The sequence below is a fragment of the Ursus maritimus genome, unplaced genomic scaffold (assembly GCF_017311325.1).
Source record: "Ursus maritimus isolate PB19 unplaced genomic scaffold, ASM1731132v1 scaffold_6, whole genome shotgun sequence".
Lineage (NCBI taxonomy): Eukaryota > Metazoa > Chordata > Mammalia > Carnivora > Ursidae > Ursus > Ursus maritimus.
Genome location: NW_024426774.1, coordinates 5066243 through 5088239, shown reverse-complemented (window position 1 = coordinate 5088239; position 21997 = coordinate 5066243). Strand labels below are relative to the sequence as shown.

Genomic DNA, 21997 nt, shown 5'->3' with positions numbered 1-21997 from the left:
TGAAAATCATAAGGGATTTAAGACTTTTAGTGAATTCCATCCATTATGCAATGATGAAGTCACAGCCTGGAAAAGTGGAAGCTCTGGGTCCCCTTCCAGCCTGAACTTCTGGTTTCGCAAGTAGAGTAACTTATGCAAGTTCACATATCCACTCAGTTGGGACCGATTCCTACATCTGTTCGCAGCTAGTTCTTTCATTCATCACTTTTTACTTATGCACATAGAAAAGGAAGACAATAATTGTTTATTAAAAGAATGACCACCATTCTTAGCAACGTATCTCCGTATTTTCTACCAAACCCTAACCTCATCTTTAATGCAAGTTTTCTCCAGGTAGAAAGAGACCAGAGCCCTGAGTCAGAATATTCGGCAGCATGGGGAAAATTTCTTAACAAAAGTTCTTACTACAGAAAATGTTGAAAGAAATATTATTTTATGCCTTCAAACAAGTCCACGTTTGTGGGTCACTTTTCTTTTTTTAACAACAGCAGAATAGAATATTTGGGTGGTTTTTTTTTTTTTTCAATTAAAACTCAAAAACTAATCTTTCCCACCCCAAAGATGAACAGAAAATGCATTACATTTGGAAGAGCTTATACCAGGTTCAGCCAAAAGTGAAATTTGATAGTTCCCCCAAATGCCTTATTATTTCAGAGAAATGGGACACGCCCTCAATTATGGCAGAATAAGCACAACCATTAATGTCACGCATGTTAATAAAAATCTTGGAGACTTCACAGGAAAGTTTACGATGTGTTTTCTAAACCATGGTATTTTGATGATTGGTCAATAATTACAAGAGCTTGGACCTTGTGGAATCCATTAGCCATACCCAACATAAGCTGTGCCATTTGCATCTTGAGTTATATAAGGAAGGAGCTCAGGCTGGGAGGTTTTAAAAGCAAATAAACAAGGACACATAAAAGCCCCAGAATGCTCCTTAAAGCCAGATCTCAAACCATAAACCTCACAGGGAAGAAAATATATACTGCATATGTACATATACAAATATGTCTATGGAGGTGTGTATGATATTTACCACGTCAGATTTGCTCACGCTGTCTACTGTGTTACAAAGAGCACTAGAAAAAGAATCCGAAAACTTTCTTCTATCCTTGCCTCTGCTACGACCCTGGGCAGCACAAGTCTTCCTCCTGGTCTCATTTTCCACGACTATTAAAGAAAGAGATTGAGTTCTCTGATCACTAAGGTCTTTCTTTGAATATTTTTCTGACCCCAGGGCTGTATTTAGAATTCTTAAAGCAAGAAATTAGCCACTTTTAAAGACGTGCTACTTTGACCTAGAAATGTTCCGTGTTTTGTCCTTTGTTCTCCCATTAGAGCAGACATTTAAATAAAAATGAAAGAAACCACTGTTGTTTTTCCAAGCACAGTTTGTGTGTAATGAGGGAAGTGATTATCTAGGCACAAGAACAGCTCCCTTGGAAATGTTTAAAATTGGCTCTTTTCCTCCCTCTAGTGGAATCATGATGTATTTGCTCTGAACGGAATTGACCGGAGCCTGCATCAGGCAAAATAGAGAAAAAGAGCTAGCATGACAAACTCACAAGCAGGCGTCAAACCAAACGCAATGTGTTGCATGTTTTCCGCCCAAATGTCTTATATATTTCACTTTGTTTAAAAAAATTCAAGACTAACAATAGAAACTTGCAACGTCAATTTAGACCAATGCAGTCTTCGCATTAAACATTCGGGTCCAACTTAGATATTTTGTATTTAATTCGTGTCCACAAGAATCTTAAAAGCAGTTCACTTGTAAAAATCAGTAGATCAAAGCATTTGACTGAACAGGACAAGTGACCAAGCGCTCAACAGCAAGGCATAATGTTTGGCAAGAAATGTTCATGTCAATCAATCCAATTTAACATATATTTACACCTATTTATGTGAGTTTCTTCTGTTTCCGTCTCTCTGAAACCATTCTCGACACCCCCAGGCAATGTAAACCACACCCTGGTTTGTCGTAAACATCTACACCACCTTCAGAAGGTATGGCGATAATGCTGATGATGTGTTCACGGGGCTAGCCACTCCAACCCCAACCCCGCTCGGGCCTGGGAGGGGGATTTTCCACGAGGAAGAGTTGTAATAAGATCTGCACTTTATGGAGTGAACAAGGTGCTGGGGAAACAGATGCAGAGTCAGTGGGTGTCTACAGCAATCATCCAGAAGGTGAGAGCTTCACTCCCTGAGATCCAAAGCTACGCTCAAAGTTTTCCGTCTTACACACCAGTCGTGAGCCACCACCAAGCATTACCAGACCCTGAAGAAAACATCTTACCAGGAAGGTGCAAATAAACAGAACTCCACCTTGGAGGAAATGAAGGACTTTGGACAAAGCCATCATTGACAGTCCCGGGAAGATAAGGAAAGACCTAGCATCCAAGAAAAAAGAAATTATTTTTTAAGAAAAGAATATTTACGTAACAAGAGGAAGAAAGGAAGAAAATGAGGGAGGGAGAGAGGGAGGGAGAGAGAAACAGAAGGCTTTTAGAATTTAGAGACTTCACGGCAGAAATGAAAGTCTTAATAGATTTTAAACACAAAGTTGAGAAAATATTATAAAAATATAGTAAAAGTATAGGAAAAATAACATGTGACAGAAAAGATAAGGAAATTAGAAAATCGGTCCAAAATATCCAACATCTAAATAATAAAATATGTAAGAAAAAAGAACTGAGTGAGGAACAGAATTTGTCATGGAAACAATTCAAGAAAATTTCCAAAAACTCAAGGACATGAGTTTCTAGACTGCAAGGAGTCTAGAAGCCCAGCAAAAATGGATGGAGACACAAGAGCCCAGCAAAAAATGGATGGAGACACACACAGCAAATCGTGTCACTGTGAAACTCAGAACCTACTTGCTCCCTGAGGGGAAAAATAAAATGGCAGGTGCTGAGGCCCATACACCCCAATTTCCTGCCTCCAGGCTTTGCTCTAGAACCGAGAGTATCAGTTCAGTGAGGGGGACGTCGAGAGCATCCATCTCTCCCTTTGGGACCTCGAACTTCTCTGAACCAACTTCAAATAAAGTTATGTCAAAATAAACCAGGCTGTCCAGAATGATGGAGCAAAGAAGGCCTTGGCATCTACTTTCTTGACTGTTCTTGACATTTGAATGTGTCCTGAGAGTCCATGAGCCCCCAGAGAGGAAGATCCAGAACTGAAGCTGACCACGAGGCCAACTATGGCCGGGGTTACATGGAAGACAGCCTCAGGAGACCCAAACACCAGTGAGACCCACACGGAGGCCAAGTTCATCATAAAAGTTACGTGAAACAAATTTCAGTCGCCTATGCCAGCAGGACCATCCACACCCAGTTAGAGAGAGGATGTGACCGCAGACCCATCTCCCCTCATCCCCATAGTTGCCTAAATGAAATTCTTGGCTCCAGCCACCCAGGTGCCATCTCGGAGTGGGGCAAGGGTGAGGCTTGGAAGACGGGATAATCTGATCCACTGAGCATTTTCTCTGCAAGAGTGTGCATTACCTCGAAGGACTGTTAAAAGATCACGTTATAGTAAGTTGAAAACTGATAGGAGCAAATATTTTTCCTCTACCAACCAGTTACGGTGCTTGTGAGAAAGACCAAATTATTGATAGGCAGCATAAAGGGAGAACATTTTCTCCTAGTTGTAGATTACAGCTGCAGGCTGCATGGATTTCAGGAAGCTTTAAAATGAGGAAATGTAATACCTTCCAGAGGAGGGGGGAAAGCCAGCATCCATTTCTCCTCTCCCTGCTCATACAAGGAAAATATCTAAGAATATGAACAAAACTACATTTACTGAAGCCTGGGGGCTCAAATGGCCTTGCGGGTGGGTATGTTGGCCAACGTGAAGCATAGCTTAGTGTCTGGCTCCTAGGTTCAAAGACAAACAGCAGCTTGCATAGAGAGAAAGCCGAAGGCCAAAAACAGCCCTGTCTTCCAGGACACCTGCAATCATATTCTGCTCTAATGTGCACACAGTTCCCTTTCTGGACCTGCCAACCCAGGGAAGTGCTGTGAGACAATCTCAGCTGTATCTTCACTTTTTGCTGAAATTTAAATCACGGGCTCTTGCTGAGAGCCAAGTATTTTTGATGTTTTACACAGTCTTAGGTGCTTTGCATTCTGCTCAGGATTCTAGTAAAAGGATTTACCCCCATGTATTAACAAATGCATATCACACATAAACGTACATTATGCAGATACATCAATATGCCCCAATTACTTAAAGCATAGTATGCACAGAAAACATGTGTACGTGCAGCACTGATTATTTCCTTGGCACACATTCCGGAAAGATCCCAGGACCTAAACACTTTAAAGATGCTATGCAGTTGAGGCCCCTGGCTGGCTCAGGTGGTAGAGCGCGCAGCTCTTGATCTCGGGGCTGTGGGTTCGAGCCCCACGATGGACATAAAGATTGCTTTAAAAAATAAAATCTTTAATAAAAAAAAAAAGATGCTACACAGTTGCTGCGAGAAGAGAGAGATTTCACAGAGAGAAGGGTCAGCAAAGAAGGCGTTTCCACTCGCGAGAACGCAGGCAGGTGCCACTGAGGGGGGCAGGCTGAGGAAGAGGCGGACGGTAGGGGCTGCGCAGGTGTCCTGCGTCTGCCTCACAGCCGCTCCCCGGCAGATGCCCTTCAGGCTACCAGGCACGTTCCACCGAGCCCACGCCCACTTTCCATAAGTAAAGGCAGCCTTCATTCATACCGCTGCTTCTCCCTCTCTAGAGCGCCCCCCTTGTCTCCTGGGCCTGAGAAGGCTCACTACCACCCCGAACACCAGGCCACCAGGCCAGGTGAAGGGTTACAAGGGGAAGGGACATCCCGTAAGCCCCTCCGCTCACAGACTCCTGGAAGAACCTGAAAGGGGCCAGCCATAAGGAAGCCTGGAAATGTACTCATGACTCTTGGCAGCCGTGTGTCAAGTCAAACATTCTATTACTGTGGAAGAAAGGGAACATAAATATTTGGGACAACGGAAGGTCTGTCACAAGGACAGAAAGGAGAACGAACTTGTCAGGAAAGGGAGCCAAGCAAATGATTCCCTGTTGTCAGTTTCTGCGTAGGAGGCGCTGTCTTATCTCATGCTTATAAAGCATATATCTATCAGTGTCTAAAAAACCAAAGAGTACGAAGAATTATTTCTTCTTTTTAATATCTGCAATGAAGAAAGGATTCCACTTTCCTGAAATAATTTTTTAAAACAAAACAAAAATGCCCTCCCTTCCCCTGAAAGCACTTTGACCACAGATCCTCCTTGGCCCACGAGCTCACACCTTCCCACCTCCTTGACCAAAAATCCCCATCGATACAAAAGCCACACTGGACCAGCACCTTAGAACAACCAACATTCACTCGTGACAACATCATAAATTAGAAAATCAGAGCAACTTTATTCATTTGCAAGGTACAGAAAGCATAAAATGTTTGTTTCTCCAGACTGCCAGCATCAACTTTTCAAACTGTTTAAATAACACCAATAACATAATTAGATACCACATCTTTCAGAAACCTAATGCTATTTATTAGCTTTAAAAAATATTTTCAACTGAAACCAATTACATATTTACATATGTAAATATACTATGTAAAAATTACCTATACTTCCTTTGAAAGACAGTATGATACAGTTATTAATACTAAACTTCATTATAATTTAAGATTCCATATGATAAAACTGTTAAGGCCTTAAATGTAATTATTTGGGGGAGAATGTCTAAATTACAAACTTCACCTATCTTAGAACTGGAAGGAATTTTAGGTACTCACCTGGTTCAGCAAACTCCTCAGGACAAATAAAGAATTATTATCACTTTTTAGATCAAGTTACACAGATTATTGATGTTAGGTGACTCACCCAAGGCCTCATAGTTATTAAATTTCCTCCTTCCTCAGTTTTTTTCCCCCAGGCGAACAGATCTCAAAGCTGATTTCATGTGTAAGCATAAGACATTCAAGTGCAAGATAATTTACTAAGAAATCCCATTCCAGGATCCACTGTGCTTATTTAGTAAGATAAATTAAATCTGTGTAATGAAAATACACAACAAGCATTGCATTTAGCTTCTTGGCTTCAATTTTAATTAGTAAAGCAGAGCCCCACACTGAGGAGAAACATGATGTAAATATCAATATAAATATATTGCTCGATTGGCTGAGTTTAATGCATCTAGCTGAGTCCAAAACATTCATTATCTCCAAAGCCGTGTTTTCAGAGGAAAGGAAAGACATCTAAATAAACAGAACATGATTCAAAGGAGGTTGGTGTGTTTGCATTTAGAGCACCCTGGGTTGGCAGGCTCTGAATTTGACTCTGACGTGCTAACCAAGAGGACCATCTCAGAGGCGGCTGGGCGCAAGTCCCAGGTCTTCTTCGTAAGTGTCCTCAGACAGCCAGGACACATGGACCCTTTCTTCAGGAGCACGTGGCTCTAGGAACAGGGCTGAGCCCCCAGTGATGGAGTGTGGCCATACTGGGAAGAAGGCAAGTCTACCACATGGAGAGCTCTTCGGTGGCCCCATTGTAGGCGTGGGAGAGGCGGAAGGGGCTCCCGTTGATTTGGGAGATCTTCCTGGTTCCTTCTGTATAGCTCATGCATTCTGGATGAGACAAAACTTGGAGAGATTTGGTAGGAATGTAGTTAAAAATATATTCCAAGAAAACGTTTGTTATACCTGAAGAAAGCAACCACTGATCTCTGGCTGGAATGTGACCGTCTCAACCTTGACGGGTCCATTGGTCAGAAGGGAGGACAATGGTTTAAGTGAAATCGAAATGTCTGGCCTCCAATTTTCTAGAACACACTATGTTTATGCAACAGAAATCTGGGAAAACTGTGCAGCCAGTCATGGACCTAGATGCATCAAATAGCATCACATCTAGCAAAATGTATAATTACATTTTGGAGTAATTACAATTAATTACAATTATTTTGGATTACGCTTAAAACCATCTGGAGGACTTTTTCTCTTGAGGGGCTGGCATCAACCACGTGGCAACCAGGGTTCTCCATCCGCTGATAGGACACTTCTACCCTGGGGACAGGCAGAATGAAAAGAGTTGGCTTATTTTTTAACATGCCTCGCCATGCAAATGCTATTTTCCTACCACAATGTACACAGCTTACAGCAAGGGCCCCATCTGGTTTATCTCACTGTTTCCCTCGGCCACTAGCTTTGTCCATGGGAGACATTTGATACATTTTGTTTAATAAATCATAAATTCATAATAAGGCTTAATAGTTAGTTTTTTTCGATACCTATTACCTAGCGAACATCAGCATTCTGCATGACTCTTCTGGTTTCATACTTGGGGTAAGCTCAGGAAGGGAATCACATCATCCCCATTTTGCAGAGAAAATAGCCGAGGCTCCAAGAAATTAACTAATTGGACAAGCGGGAAATTTCTCCACGGTCTGTGCCCTGAAGGATCTCAGACAAGCCAGAGGTCCTCAGCATAGGCGCTGTTTTCACGGATGCGTCTTCTCAAACCTCACCATTTTCCACATCTCCCTTTGGTGTGAGCTAGCCTGGATGCCTATGAATGACTGTGCAGTCGGCCTTGCGGGAAGCATGACAGCACGTGGTTACAACAGGCGCCGTAACCACTCCCGAGCTGAGGGACCTTATCAAATATCTTTCCCGTCTGCCTCCGTCTTCTCATCTGTATAATGAGGACTGAAATCATGCCTTCTTGGTGAGTTTGTCACAAGATCGAATTGAGTTACTACAAGTAAACAGTGGGACGTGGTTTCTCCACACACAGCAGAGTTGTTATTCAATTATTTATAACAGGGTTGTGTTATGGTAGCACAGCTATCATTGTCTATTTATCTAAACTACTCGGCTTTGGCTCTTTGAACTCGTCCTACAGAGCTGACTCAGGCTTAGCCATAAAGCAAGAAGACGGCCTAGCTCTCCCGCTAGGGTTTCACAGATTTCTAACAAAAACAAAAGCACGGTCTTTAAAATCAGAAAGACTGTGATTTTAATCCCAGTTTTTCGACAGAGTAGCTGTTCAAATCTGGACAAATCACTTAGTCCTTTGAGCCTCCGTTCTGTAAACAAAAACATGGCTCCTGTTGTCCTTGCAAGGATCAGAGAGCATCAGAGCCCACACGCCTGACACGCGGGAAGCACCTACCAAGGAAAAGTCACTGTGAGCGCATCAGCACTCCGTGCCTGTGAGATCATGACTGGGGAACAAAGACCCAGGAGCGTGCATGGCCTTAGCCAGGTTCACACTGTTCCCGGCACAGCCAGGACTAGAAGAAAGGTCTGAGGCCCAGTCAGATAGCCTGGGGCTTTCAGCCAAAGCCCTGGGAGAACAACACCATTAGAAGGAGCTGAACTAACTTGGAGGACATTGTCTCGTGGGTTTGAACAGTGGGAACGATGTCATTTTCTCCACATTCCTGAAGTTGGAGCTGATCCCGGCTCACCACCCTGATCAGGAAGCCCTGCTGTGCATGTCGGGACACGTACTTTTGACGGAATACGCTGTTGGCCTCCAGTTCGGCCTCCTCTCTGGTCCTCTCCATGCCCCGGCCCTCAATCCGATGCATCCTCTCCTCGGGACTCACTGTGAGCAGCAGGACCAGGTCAGGCTTGAGCAGGTCCCTGGGCCACTGGTATATAGGATGATGGGCTGGAGGCAGGTGCTGGAGCCCCCCGGTCACCTCAGTGGCGATGGCATAGGTGGCTGTGCTGTGCCAGTACCTGAGAAGGAGAGGAGGAGTGAGTTCTGCATCCACATAGGCCAAGGTCAAGGTGCACCTGAAAATCAGCTGGGGAAAAAGCTGAAACCAGGGATGGCTCTGCTCAAGTTTTCTTTGCATTGCCTACATTAAATACATAAAACCAAATCTCATATTTTTATTTAAGATTTTTTTTTTTTACTTTGAGGAAGAGTAGAGTGAGCGAGAGAACACAAGTGTGGGGGAGGGGCAGAGGGAGAAACAGACTCCCCGCTGAGCCAGGAGCCAGATGCAGGACTCTATCTCAGGACGCTGGGATTGTGACCTGAGCCAAAGGCAGACGCCTAACCAACTGAGCCACCCCAGGCGTCCCTAAATCTTAAAGTATTTACAAAATATAAAAAATAACCCGAAGTCAACAACCACGATAAGAACGCACTGGGCTCTTCACAGAGCGACGTTGACTCAGCTGAAACCACTGTCGCATCTCTCTGGCCTGGCCTACGTTGCCTTCCGTGAAAGGGAAGGCGGCCGGGATGAGAGATGTGTTTGGTAGTCCCCTGCATCTAATCTTGTGTCTCAGCCAAATAAAAATCTGCAGGCCCATTCCGTGTTACGTTTTAAAATGGCGCTTGTGGATGAAATCCACATTCTGGGAAACCTGGTGAGGCGGCCTTTGTCCTGCCCAGCGCCGAGCCACCCCACTATGCGTCGGCACCTGTCAGGGATGGAAATGAACCCAAATACGACCTCTACTACTCTGTGCAATCCTCCCTGAGTGAAGCAGGGCCTTCTTGACTGGCTCGCTTTAAATGTTGGAGGGGGAGGAAAAGAAGTCATAATTGTAAAAGGAAATCTATTTCAGAATGCCCCATGGCTTTCCACTGTCTGCTGGAAACATCCAGCCTAAGACAGAACAGCATTCACACTGTGCGTCCAGGCATGCTGCGTCACGAGCCTGTCTTCACACTCCTTCCTCCAGTGAGCTTCTCAGAGAACAAAACTCCTACTCTACCTGCAAAGCCCCGCTCAGATAGAGCCCCAAGCAGAGCTCATGGGTCCCTCCTCTGGGCCCTCAATGACCTTCACAGTCGACTCTACCAAAGAGCGTCTCATGGTAAAGAAAGGCAATTTGTCTAGAAGTATGACCTCTTTCAACTCCGCCCTTAGAAAACTCCTTTTTTAGTCACCTCTGCATTCCCAAACCTGAATGTCCCAAACGCTCTCAGTACACAGTATATGTTCTTTGGGCGTACAAATGAATGAGTTGGAATTAGTTTATTAAGTGGCATAGCTTATCATAATCTTGCTCTGTTTGTGTCATATTTTAAACAACTAAATGCAAAACTTCAAATACAGTATTAAAGGACTATCATCTGCAACAGATATTTATGAAATGATTATAAACATCCCAATGTAGAGAAGTACCTATGGTCCCATCCTTGTCTGTATTTTCAATTTACTGCCTTCAGTGTTTTAAAAACCTAAATTCTGGGGGTGCCTGGGTGGTGCAGTTGGTTAAGCATCTGACTCTTGGTTTCGGCTCAGGTCATGATCTCAAGGTTGTGAGATCAAGCCCCGCAGGGGCTCTGCACTCAGCGTGGAGTCTGCTTGGGATTCTCTCTCTCCCTCTCTCTCTCTCTGACCCCCGCTTTCACACACACATCCTCGTTCTCTAAAATAAATAAATCTTTTAAAAGAAATAATAAATAAGTAAATTCCTAAATTATTAATCATTTTATATTTGAACTTTTCACAGTGAAAAGGCCATACTGGAGTCTACAAAATAAATTCAGTGTTATCTGAGCTACATATCTATTTATACCCTGCCACCTACTTGCTCTGTGAGCACAGGTAACTCATTTAAGCCAGTATAGCCTCCATTTCCCCATGTGGAAAATGAAAAGCATGCAAGCTTTGTTTTCCTTCCACAGTTGCCGTAAAAACAGACAAGTGCTTTAAAAATTGTATCACCCTGTCATTATAAAAGAATACCTATTGTTACTGGACACCGGTTGTAACTAAAGCTGCATTTTCAAATGATGGTAATACAGACAATACTGAAAAGGGCCAAAAAAAAATTAATTTGGGAGGTGATCAATCCTAATAGCACCCACCCCTCCAAGCCCTTGTCCACCTCCAGAAATGTGCACTGCAAAGCCCCAGGCTCCATAGCGGCTAGCTCCCAGAGTCCCACCCTGGGGCACTCCTCTCCACCCCATCCCTGATTCACCACCTACAAACGTGCACTTCCCTTCTCTGGGAGATGTGTCTCGTCTCCCAAGCCGAATAATCCATGCAGGGTCCAGGCGTTCATTTTCCTGGCAGCCAAACTACAATTTGCTCTGCATTTTGCACGTGTCCCACGTTCACTGAATTAAATACTCAACTATGAATACAGAGGCTGATATCATCTTCATTTTAAAAGCCTTCTTTTTGTAGAAAAACCATCAGCAAGAATAGATTTTTAAAGGTAATGAGGGTGATTAAGTTGCCAACCTTAACCACAGTCACCATCAAAAACGACTCCGTCGCCCTCATTTGTTCAGCTAGACGATGGTGTAGTCTAAATGGATTTCATTAAAATCCTTACACATGAACAAAACCCACCCAGACAACAAATAACCGCTCTTTTCTTCTCATCTGACAAGGTGATACAGTATCTCTCTAAAGAGCAAAATTGCCGACAATTCGCAGACACAAAGAAGAAAAAGCAAAGGAAGAATGAGCTCTGTTTTCTACAGCAGGAGTGCTCGCACTGACAATGCTGTGCCTCGTTTTAAATAATCATACCCTCTGGCCATCAGTTTCAGAGTCTCCACCATTTAGAATTTTCCCTTCCTGCCATCAGGCAAGCTGCATCGGTTCAAATCAAATGCAATTTACCGACACACTGTACATAGCTTATATGATAGTGCTTTATATCTTAATAGCAATTTGCTATTGCAAAGCACTTTCCCCTGTATCAACCCATTGGATATTCATCACAAGTTTTAGTGGTAGGCAGGGAAAGGATATGGAATACCTCCATTTAACAAATTAGGAAACTGGGAACAGAGAGGATGGGTATCTGTCTACACGCAGAAGCCAGTGCAGTCAGTTCCAGGACTTCGGGATGTCTGAAGAAATTATGTGCCTCAGGAAGTCACCCTGTATTAGGAAAAGTTTAGTCTGTCTCCTTGAAAAAGGACACTGTATGAAAAAAATATCTCAAATATGGCTGATCTAGACATGTTAATAATAGGGTAAAAACATCCCACAGGCGAAGAAGTCCCACAAAGGAATGCAATTTCTTACCCTTCTCCAGGATGCCCTATAACTTGCAACCTTGAAATAACGATCTGGCCATCCCCAAAGTTAAAACTATCTGCTGGCATTGTAGCTTAGATGATAGCACTGGCCTTCTAACTGACTTTTACTGTGTTCATCTCCCCTGGCAACCCACCACCTCCCACTTTATTCCCTACATACGCTCAGAATTGCCTTTTTGTGAAATATTTCAGAGATACAGAACAGCGTACAGAGAAAGATATTTCAAGAAAGGAGTAGAGGTTTCCAGACACAGCAAACTAGCCTGAAGCTGATCAGCTTAGCCCCCAGGAACCAGTGGAGACCCTCGAATAAAGGCGGGCTATGCTATGTGTTCATGAGGACTCGAATCGCAGGAAATTCTCAAACACGGCTGTGGGGGGAGGGCACGGTGAGTGGTTCCAACCACCTCAGAAAACTTTTTGCAATACCTACTAGAGCTGAGCACACGTGAACCCCACATCCCTACAACTGCACCCCTGGAAATCTATGCACCTACTAGAGCCGAGCACACATGAAGCCCACATCCCTACAACTGCACCCCTGGGAATCTATGCGCCAGAACCACACACGCACCCGCACCAAAGTTATGTACAGAATATTCACAGGGGCGCCTGGCTGGCTCGGTTGGTGGAGCGTCCGATTCCTGGTTTCAGCTCAGGTCATGATCTCAGCATCATGAGATCAAGCCCGGAGCGGGGCTCTGAGCTCAGCACGGAGTCTGCTTAAGATTCTCTCCCTCCCCCTCCTCCCCTCCCCACCCTGTACTCTCTCTCTCTCTATTAAAAAAAAAAATGTTCATAGCAGCAAGGCGAGTGTCCTATGCAGCAAGAAGGAAGTCAGATGCAAGTAGCATTAACGCACAGCTGCAAGTACAGGCAGGTCGAGAATAGATCGGACAATTGCACAGTGATGGAGGTCAGGGCAGTGGTTGCCATGGCAGGGGCGGGGGGGGGGCGGAAGGGGCTGGGGAAGGATAGGCAGGGACTGGGAAGGACAATGACATGGCTTTATGGGGTGTGGTGACATTCTAAGTATGGATGTGGGTCCAGGCATCCAGACTTGGGTGTGTTTGCTACTTGAAATTCCTTGAGATCTATATTTATGATTAGTGCTTTTTCCTGAATACTTGTCATACTTGAATACAATTGCTTATCTTTCCAAAAATAAGTAAAATTGCAGAAAGCACTGCACATTCGCTGAACGTTAAGCAATAAATTCAATTGCAGGAGACGACCTTTTGTACTGTGTATCAACTGCATTTCTCTCTCCTTAGCTCTCTGTTAAATTTGTTCAATATCCTTTCTTCCCTCCATACTCTACAGTTTGTTATTACTTGGCATGTATTCTACCAAACATCTATCTGCAGCGTGATGTTTCCAGTCAAAATGTAATTTACGCACACTGATGCCTTGTACTGGTTTATACCGCTGAATGGTGTTCCATTTCACAAATATGCTAGTATCAGTGTGCCCTTTCTTATACTGATGGGCTTTTGGTTTTCTAAATTTTTCAATATTAAAAACACAGCTGAAAGAAACTCTTGCATTTCTTCAGGAGGTAGAAGCAGTGTTCGCTTTGCTGCCCCTTACAGCTTGCGCTCCGAGCCCATCGTCCACCCCCACCAGCACCTTGTAAGGCTTCTACTCACCCCAGGATCTCCAGTTCTGTGTCTTAGCACATTTTCATTGGTTCTCACCAACCCGATGAGAGAAAAATGGGATCTCACCGTGATTGCAAAATCCATATCGTCGAGTTGGGTGATTTTAAGCCGAGGATGACTTGCCCCCCATACACTTCATTCTTGTGGCATTTTAAGCAACTTAGGTATGGAATTTTAAAAATCTAAATCATTTTATGTCACTCCATTATCTGAAACCTTCCGATGGCTCCCCTCTGCACTCAGAATAAAATCCACACTATCTTGGCCCAGGAGCCCTGCTGTTCTATCCCCTGCCTCTCCCTGTTCCTTCATCCAGAAAGCCCCCCCCCATCCACTGTGTGCTCACCACACTGGCCTGTTTCTGTCCTTGAATTTGCTGCCTTCTTTCTGTCTGAAGGCTTCGTTCCTGCTGACCCTTCGCTGCATAATGCTGTTACTCCATAGCTTTCTTCCCATCTCTGCTGGGGCGTTCAGAACTCAGATCAACGTTACCTCCTTACACAGGCCATCCTCGGCCATATCCACCTTGACTTATCCTCCTTGGAGTATTTATCGTTCTCTGATACCCTCATATGTCTTTATGCACTTGACTACCCTCCTGCAATAGTACGTTTGCTCCGTGAAAGCAGAGCGTCATCGTCAAGCTCATTTACCGTTGAACCCCCTAAACTGAGAACAGTCTTTGGCACACAGTAGATGCTCAATAATGTCTTATAAAGAAGCTGATGAACAAATGAACTACTGAACGCATCGATTTCTAAAGCAGAGGCTTTGTCAATACCATCAACATGCTATTTCTAGCTCAGTCACGTGGCAAGTGACTTAACCCTTGTAAGACCTATGCTTCTCATCAGTCAGTTGGGGATAACAGTTAGTATCCACCTAACCATGTAATAGTTCCAGATACAGTATCATATATGCATGCTCTTGGCAAAATGCCCGCCTGTGGTGTAGGTGATTAACAAATCACAGACATTATTACTATTATTATCATAATAGAGTTTGACTTAATAAACAAAATAAGGTGTATACTTGCAGGTACACACACGCTCACATGTTAGGAGGAAAATGCCAAATTCACAGCGTCTTTATACCTACCTGTCTACAATCACAGGAGATTTGCTAGATTCTTTAGCTATTTCAGAAGCCACAATATAATTGCCCAAGGAGTAAAAAGCTCTTCTAATGATAGTTGGTTCATCATCAAAGATTTTCCTCCACTGGCTGATGCAAGCGGGCGGCGACTTTAAGAGCACAGCCTTGAGTGAGTCTGAAACTGACTGGGTCACAGTGGTTTTACCTGCAGAACAGACACAAACATAGGGCTTCGTTACCACAGCCACCATATCGCTCCCAAATACTCATATTAGCCCAGAAAGAGCCTCTATCCACCTGTAAAATAAAGCAGTTCATTACCTACTATGATTCTTGATTTAAAAAAAAAAAATGCCGACCTTTAGGAACCAGGGTTTCCTCTATGTGGTATCACAACACTTGGAAGAAAACCAGAACGGTGCTCTTGTTTACAAATTAATGATACACTCTGGCCTAGACCTCCAGGCCCTGGGAAAACCTCCACCTGCTTCCTCAGAACACTCTGCACCTGCTGCGGAAGGAGCCCCGCCTCCCACTGAACCACGTGACGTCTGCCCCAGGCTCCACCTCCTGCTTGGCCGTATCCAGCAGCCCTTGGCGCCTAGCTTCTCCTGCTTTTGTCTTTTGGGCTAAGTGTGAGTTGTCTGTTGTGTTTTGGTATCTGTTCGGCAGCTCCACGGCTTTTCCCCTCCGCTTCCTAGTTTTTCTTAATTTTGCTCCAAAAGGGTCCTCTGAACGGCCCGTGGTTCCCAAATACCCCAGGCTGGCTCAAGTCCGGCACTTTCGCCCACGCTGCTGCTTCTGTCGGGGAGGACCGCTTCTACCTTCCTCACCTGTACTGCTCTGATCGGTACTGAAAACACCGTCCAGGTGTCAGCCCTTCCAGAGCTGTCCCTGACTATGCCTCTGTTCCCCACACCGAGGCTGCATTAAGCGCCTTCTAGTGGTCACCTCCCCCAGAACACCTGAGGCCCAGCCCCTCCCCCCTCCCCTGGCCTCCCACCGAAGGTCTTATTCATCTTTGCATCCCAGGCCTGCCTAGTTCCGTGCCTGGCACACACTAGAGACTGACGTGAAGCTTATGAATTGAACTCTGTATCAAGTTTTACTTATTAAGACCTGTCTATTCCCGCAAGGGATCAATTAATCACATTGCCTATAACTCAAAGGAAATATTACCTGTGGCATCCAATCCTTCAATGGCAATGACCGGGAACTTTCCTTTCTGGACTTGCTCCGGGCACTGGTCAACCAGGTCAAGCACTGCTTGAGCTTCAGGAATGAAGGGTATACACTGCGAAATAATGTCTGCGCATCAGCAGTGAAGCAACGGGGCTTTTGCAATATCTTACTGCTGAGAACAAGATTGTCCAATGCTAATAAGGCGTAAGTTGTGTTTGACGCCCTGTCAAATTCACAGTATTGCACCTGGGGAGGGCTGAATTCCTTCATCTTTTACCAAATAGCTGTGCCTCAAAAAAGGCGATAGCGGCTGAGATCACTCTGCCTGCAACCCTCACTAACCAGCTACCCCAGAGGAGGAAGGACAGGCAAGACCTCGAGTGCGGAGCAGTGTAACCCAGCGACCGTGGAACAACAGCACCGACCTGGCTCAGTGTGTCCCCTGCGGAAAATCAAGTAAGACTGCAACTCCCTGGAGCAGTCAGCACCGTCCCTTCCCAACCGCTAGGGGGCGGGGGAGAGAGCCACGCGCCGCGGTCACCAGGTGAGTCGCGCAGGCGTCCGGGCGTTGGGAGTTCTCACCTCTGCTTTCCCGCACTGCCTACTACTGCCTCTCTGCAGCGAGGCCCACACGTTTGTATATGCGTGTGCTTAATCTTCCAAGTGCTTTCGAGGATTAACATGGCCAGCCTTCACGGTCACTCGGTGAGGGAGGCAGCATTACTATTCCCCTCTACGGACTAAGGAAACTGAGGCAACGGGGGAGGGGGGGTTAAGAAACACTAAGTGACCCAGGTAATGAATGCCAGCGTCGGGACTCAAACCCAAGCGATTGGTCCTGCCCTTTTAACAGCTTCGTAATACTATCCCAGAAGCTTGCAAAATGCACTAAATTCCACAGTGCAGCCTCAGAAACCCAAGTCTGGACGTCCCAGGCCCCGCCCAGCCGGCGCTGGGAAAGAACCTTCGCTCTCCTTCCCTGGGCACCTGCTGTGTGCCGGATCTCTGCTTGTCCTAAACACGGCAAGGCAAGTGTTTGACAGGAGAAAGTGAGAACAGCGTGGTAGCGCAACCTGGACCGGCAGCCAGTAAGCAGGCAGCCACAGTTTTAGAACAAGTTTCTTAAATCCCAAACTCATGCCCTTTTCTCCCCAAAATCATGCCCCGGCCTCCCAGATGGCATGATCCTCCCCGCACCCGGGGGCCTCTTTCCTCCTGAGGCGCCTTCAGCACGCATTCAGAGCAGGCCTGGCAAGCGTGGCGTTGGGACATCAATTCCCGCCTCGGATGGGTAGTTCTGGCGGCCAAGAATCGAGAAAAGAGCCGCAGTGTCTAAGCCGGAGTCTGGCACTCAGGAGGCCCGATTTGTCGACGGCATCAATCGATTCCCTGGGCAACAGAGGCCAGGCTGGATAGGCCGGGAGAGCGCGCGCTGAGTCCACTCCCTGTCTTGGGGGCCCACCCGAGTGCTGGGAAGGGGCAGAACTCTTACCGCCTCCAAAACGGCGCGGGCGGCCTCCCGGTGCGGGAAGACCCCAGAGCTGGGCAGGTCGGGCACCACCGGGTGCAGGACGGGCTCCGGGGCGGACACGACGCGCTCGCGGGGGCCCACCTGCCGCCACCCCGCGCCGTCCCGCAGCTCCCACAGGAGCTGCCACACCTGACGGCGCGCGTCGCCCACGAACTCGCCCAGACGCGGGCCCTCCGGGGACTCGCCGAGCAGGGAGAACAGGGCGCGCCGGGTATCGGGGCTGTCGCTGGGGTCGTGGAGCAGGAAGCCGTGCTGCACGCCGCCCTCCCCGCCGCCAGGGCCGTAGCACAGCAGCCGGCGCAGCTGGCACCGCGGGAGGGGGTCGCGGCGCAGCTGGTGCAGCAGGCGCTGGTGCAGCCGCGCCGCCCGCACCCGGGCCGCGCAGTCCCCGCCCGGCGCCAGCGGCACGCACAGCGAGTAGCTGCGGCCGGGCGGGCCCAGGAGCGCGGCCACGCGAGGGTCGGGGAGCGCGCCGGGGGCGTCGCCGCCGACGGCGAAGTGAGCCAGCGTGCAGCCCGGCAGCTCCAGCGCGAAGCGGCGCGGCGGCGCCATGGCCGGAGCGCAGACCCCGCGTCGCGGACCCGGGAGGCGCCCGAGCAGCAGTGGGGAACGCGGGCGGAGGGCGGAGGCCATGGGCTCGTCCGGTCCCGCCCCCGCCGCTCTCGGGCCGCCACCGCCACCGGGGAAACGAAAGCTAAGTGACCGACGGGCGGGGCCGGGCGGGGGGCTGCCTCCGCGGCCTCGGCCTCCCCTGCCCGCTAGCGGTCCGCGCCCCGAACGGCGGCCACAGGGAGGGGACGGCCGTAGGTGGCGCGCGCGGTCCCGGCTGCCACGCCGAGGGTGCTCTTGGCCCGGCGCCGTGTGCGGGGAGGGGGCGGGTAGCCTCGGGCCCTGCGCGAATTCCTCCTTGGTTGTTTAGGGCCCGGGTGCGCGCGCGCGCGTGTGTCTGTGAGTGTGTCTCGGAGACAGCGCGCGCCAGAGCTCTGCCTTTTAGCTTGGTTCTCTTCGCTGCCCCCGCCCTCCCTCCCCGGCTCTTCAGTGCGGTGCAGACTCCTGGGCCCCATACTCGACCGCAAGCCTCCACCTGACCCGCTGTCTCGCTCTCACTCTGACCCAAGTCCTTTCCCCTCTTCTTGGAATCACCCCCCTCCTTGTGCTGATTCGCAGACTAGGACATATCGCCAAATTTGCACCTGGGCCAAACTGAAGTCCTGCCTTCGGGTCCAATTTGCAGGTCGTGGCATGCTGTTATCAGCCCCAAGCTCGCATCGGCAGCATTGGTCCCTCGGTATAGCAGCTTTTACACAGTTGTTGAGATGTTTTGTTTTCACTCATTAGCTGATACCTTGGGAAATGATTGTCAAGCAGGAACGTCTGTGTGGCTCAGTCGGTTCAGCGTCTGCCTTTGTATCAGGTTACTAGGGCCCTGGGATCGAGTCCTGCATGGGCTCAGGTCATGATCTCAGGGTCCTGGGATCAAGTCCCACATCGGGCTCTTTGCTCAGCCAGGAGCCTGCTTCTCTCTCTGTCTGCCACTCCCCCGGCTTGTGTGCACGCTCGTGCGCTCTCTGACAAATGAATAAATTTTTACAAAAATGATTGTCAAGCAAACTGAAAACAAAAATCCCATGCGGAAAACTCAAACATTTAGAATAGAGATAAAGATGAAAAACATTAGGTGAACTGAGAGCAAATAAATTTTATGATTTAAGCAATTTGGATTTAGCATGGGTGGACTTTTAATTCTGGTACAGCTTTTGGACAAATGGGAACTATTGTAGATATGTGGTTGAAGCATGGGCTCATAGACAAGGAGCAATTCAGAGATTCAGATGTTTTTAGTTCTCTGCGAACAAGATCATTCTTACTCTCTGTGAGCAATCTGACTCTGGGGCATTTAGAGTGCAGAGATGTTTCTACACGTATAGTGTTCTGGCAGGAGTGTAAATTGGTTCAAGTACTCTGGAAAACTCTTTGGAGGTCTGTGCTCAAGGGGAGCACACATACACCATATGAACCAGTGATTCCAGTCGTGGGTATATACCCAACATAAATGCATACGTATATGTTGACCAAAAGACATGTGCAAGAAAATTCATGGTGTAATAGCAGAATATTCCAAATGCTCATCTTAAACAATTAAATGTATTGTGGTGTATTCAAACAATGGAATCAATAAATGCGAGCTATGAAAATGAACAATCAACTTCTCGATAGGGCAAAGTGGGTAGGTCTGCAAACACAGCACTGAGTGAGACAAGCCACAGAAAGAGGCCACGCTATGATAACCTAGAGTATGTTTTTTAGAAAACAGGACAGGGTTATCTTTGGAGCAGAGGTAGAGTTCAGGGCCTGGGGGAAGGTCTTGGAGAATTCTTGGTAGAATTCTATTTCTCGATCAGGTGTTCCTTACATACATGTGTTCATGCTGCCAAGAGCTCATTGTGCTGTGCACTCATGAATTGTGTACCTTTCGATGTATGTGTAGTAGTTGAAGTACGGTACTGATGTGCAATATGCATCAGAAGACTTGGCACAGAAACGTTATAATGAGTGCAGATAACTGAACCAATTCCACAGTCTGCTAATGGGTTGCAGCCGCTGCTGGGACATTCCTGCAGGAAACGGGCCACATCAGGGAGCATGGAGTACACTAAGGATGAGCAGGTGTTTTGAGAAAAAAGTCTCTGGCTAAAGGAAAACGATGATGACATTTGGCTGTTTTCCGGTTGCATTTGGATGCCTTTTGAGACAGCTGAGTCCCAGGTAGAAAGCCTAAAGGGGGCTGCCTTGTACCTCCCCCCAGCCTACCCCCGTCTTGAGCAGTTAGAAGAAAAAATCCCTCCCTGGCCTGTGCAAGCCATGGCTTTGAATAAGGAAGTCTACCAGTCCTGAACCTTACTCTTAAATGAATGGTAAAAGACAAATTGAAAGGAATAGAACATATGTTCAATGACTTCTGTGAGTTCTTTGCTGGAAAAGACTTTGACTTATTTATTTTATTTCTATTTTATTCATATTTATTAATATTTTACCTAAAAAATAGGTTCTTAATGGTTATTGAAGCAAAGAAGGAAGGAGAGAATGCCTGAATGAATGAATGAATGAGTCAATGAACACATGAATGAATAAAACTGGTCTGGTTAGAACAGACTTAGGAAAAAAATAATAAAATAACGTGCTAATAATGATGAGTCATTGAGCGGTGATGCAGGTGTTTAAATCCCACTTCAAACACTTACTCCCTGTGTGACATGAGTTTCCCCAGCTGTTAAAGAAGTTAGTGCATGCAAAGTGCACGGCAGTGCCTGGTACCCACTGCTGGAGGGTATGCTAGCTCTTGCTAATTTATTATACGAGCAGTACTCTCGGTGCTTCACATACTTTACGTCATTTCATCCTGAAAATGCCCTGTGTGAGTGTGATATTAATACCCGTGTTTTCCAGTTGTGTTAACAAGATCAGGCAGGTTAAGAAATTTACCCGAAACTAAACATTCCTGGCTGAACTAGGATTCAAACCTTAAAATGTTTGGCTTCAGAAGCCTACATGGCTCCCCTCTGTGCCGTACCTGATACTCGATTGGAAATGTAAACTGACTCGGTTTCTGTTTCTTCGTATACACGTGATCAAGCAAAAAAAGAAAAAAAGAGTATTTCTTGACTGAATCATACCGTGGTGATATTTCAAAATGCTTTTGGATAAGCAGATTGCAAGCACGTGGATTCTGTCCGCCAGTGCATAATTGGAAATCATTACACACAGGCTTGCTATTTTGCTAAATTTGCTTTCAGTTTCCTTTCTAAGGAAAATGAAAGTCATCTTTGTTTCCATTCAGAACATAACACTACTAGAAAAACAATAGCTAACCCTAACTGAACACTTACAGTCTTCCAGACACTGTCCCGATTTATGTGATTCACACGCATCAGCCGCTTCAGTCTTCACGAAAACGTCCCATGAGACAGCTGGATTTACAGACGAGGCACTGGAGACCCAGAGAAGTAACGTAAGTTACCAAAGTCTCGTAGCAAGTGATGAGCTGGGTTCATGGCTCCAGAAGCTTCCCCACTAAGACTGTTGCAACGTCCACAGGTCTCAAGAAGCTTCCCTGGAGTTGCAACTTCCACAGGTCTCAAGAAAACTTTAGACTTCCTGCTCAAACACAACTCTGATTAAAGACAACTAAAGAAAAAAAAAAACGTTCAGCACAAAATTTGACAGTGCTTTCTAAGAAACTGTAAAAATAAGGAAGAAGCCACTGTAACTCTTGACAATTAAGAACCATCTTAGAAAAGCATCTGATTTTCCAATGGTCTTTTATTTTTTTTTTTAAAGATTTTATTTATTTATTTGACAGAGAGAGCCAGCGAGAGAGGGAACACAGCAGGGGGAGTGGGGGAGGAAGAAGCAGGCTCATAGTGGAAGAGCCTGATGTGGGGCTCGATCCCAGAATGCCGGGATCACGCCCTGAGCCGAAGGCAGACGCTTAACGACTGCGCCACC

The 21997-nt window shown here is 46.6% G+C and overlaps 1 protein-coding gene and 1 long non-coding RNA gene across 3 annotated transcripts; one reads left to right on the top strand and one right to left on the bottom strand.

Annotated features, from left to right (window-relative positions):
• Positions 1-5384: 5384 nt before the first annotated feature.
• Positions 5385-18736, bottom strand: CMPK2 (cytidine/uridine monophosphate kinase 2). Of its 2 annotated transcripts, XM_040622851.1 has the most exons (6): positions 17453-18736; positions 15958-16072; positions 14782-14983; positions 8500-8733; positions 6941-7050; positions 5385-6630 (listed from the first exon to the last, which is right to left on the bottom strand). In XM_040622851.1, the coding sequence occupies exons 1-6, from the start codon at positions 18122-18124 to the stop codon at positions 6506-6508; spliced, it is 1458 nt and encodes a 485-aa protein (XP_040478785.1). In that variant the 5' UTR covers positions 18125-18736; the 3' UTR covers positions 5385-6505. The 2 variants fall into 2 exon arrangements, with proteins under 2 accessions (XP_040478785.1, XP_040478786.1); XM_040622852.1 differs by lacking the exon at positions 6941-7050.
• A 296-nt stretch (positions 18737-19032) lies between these two features.
• On the top strand, positions 19033-21681 carry LOC121100957. Its single transcript, XR_005832739.1, has 2 exons — positions 19033-21500; positions 21587-21681. It is a non-coding gene; the product is annotated as an uncharacterized LOC121100957 (long non-coding RNA).
• The last annotated feature ends 316 nt before the right edge of the window (positions 21682-21997 follow it).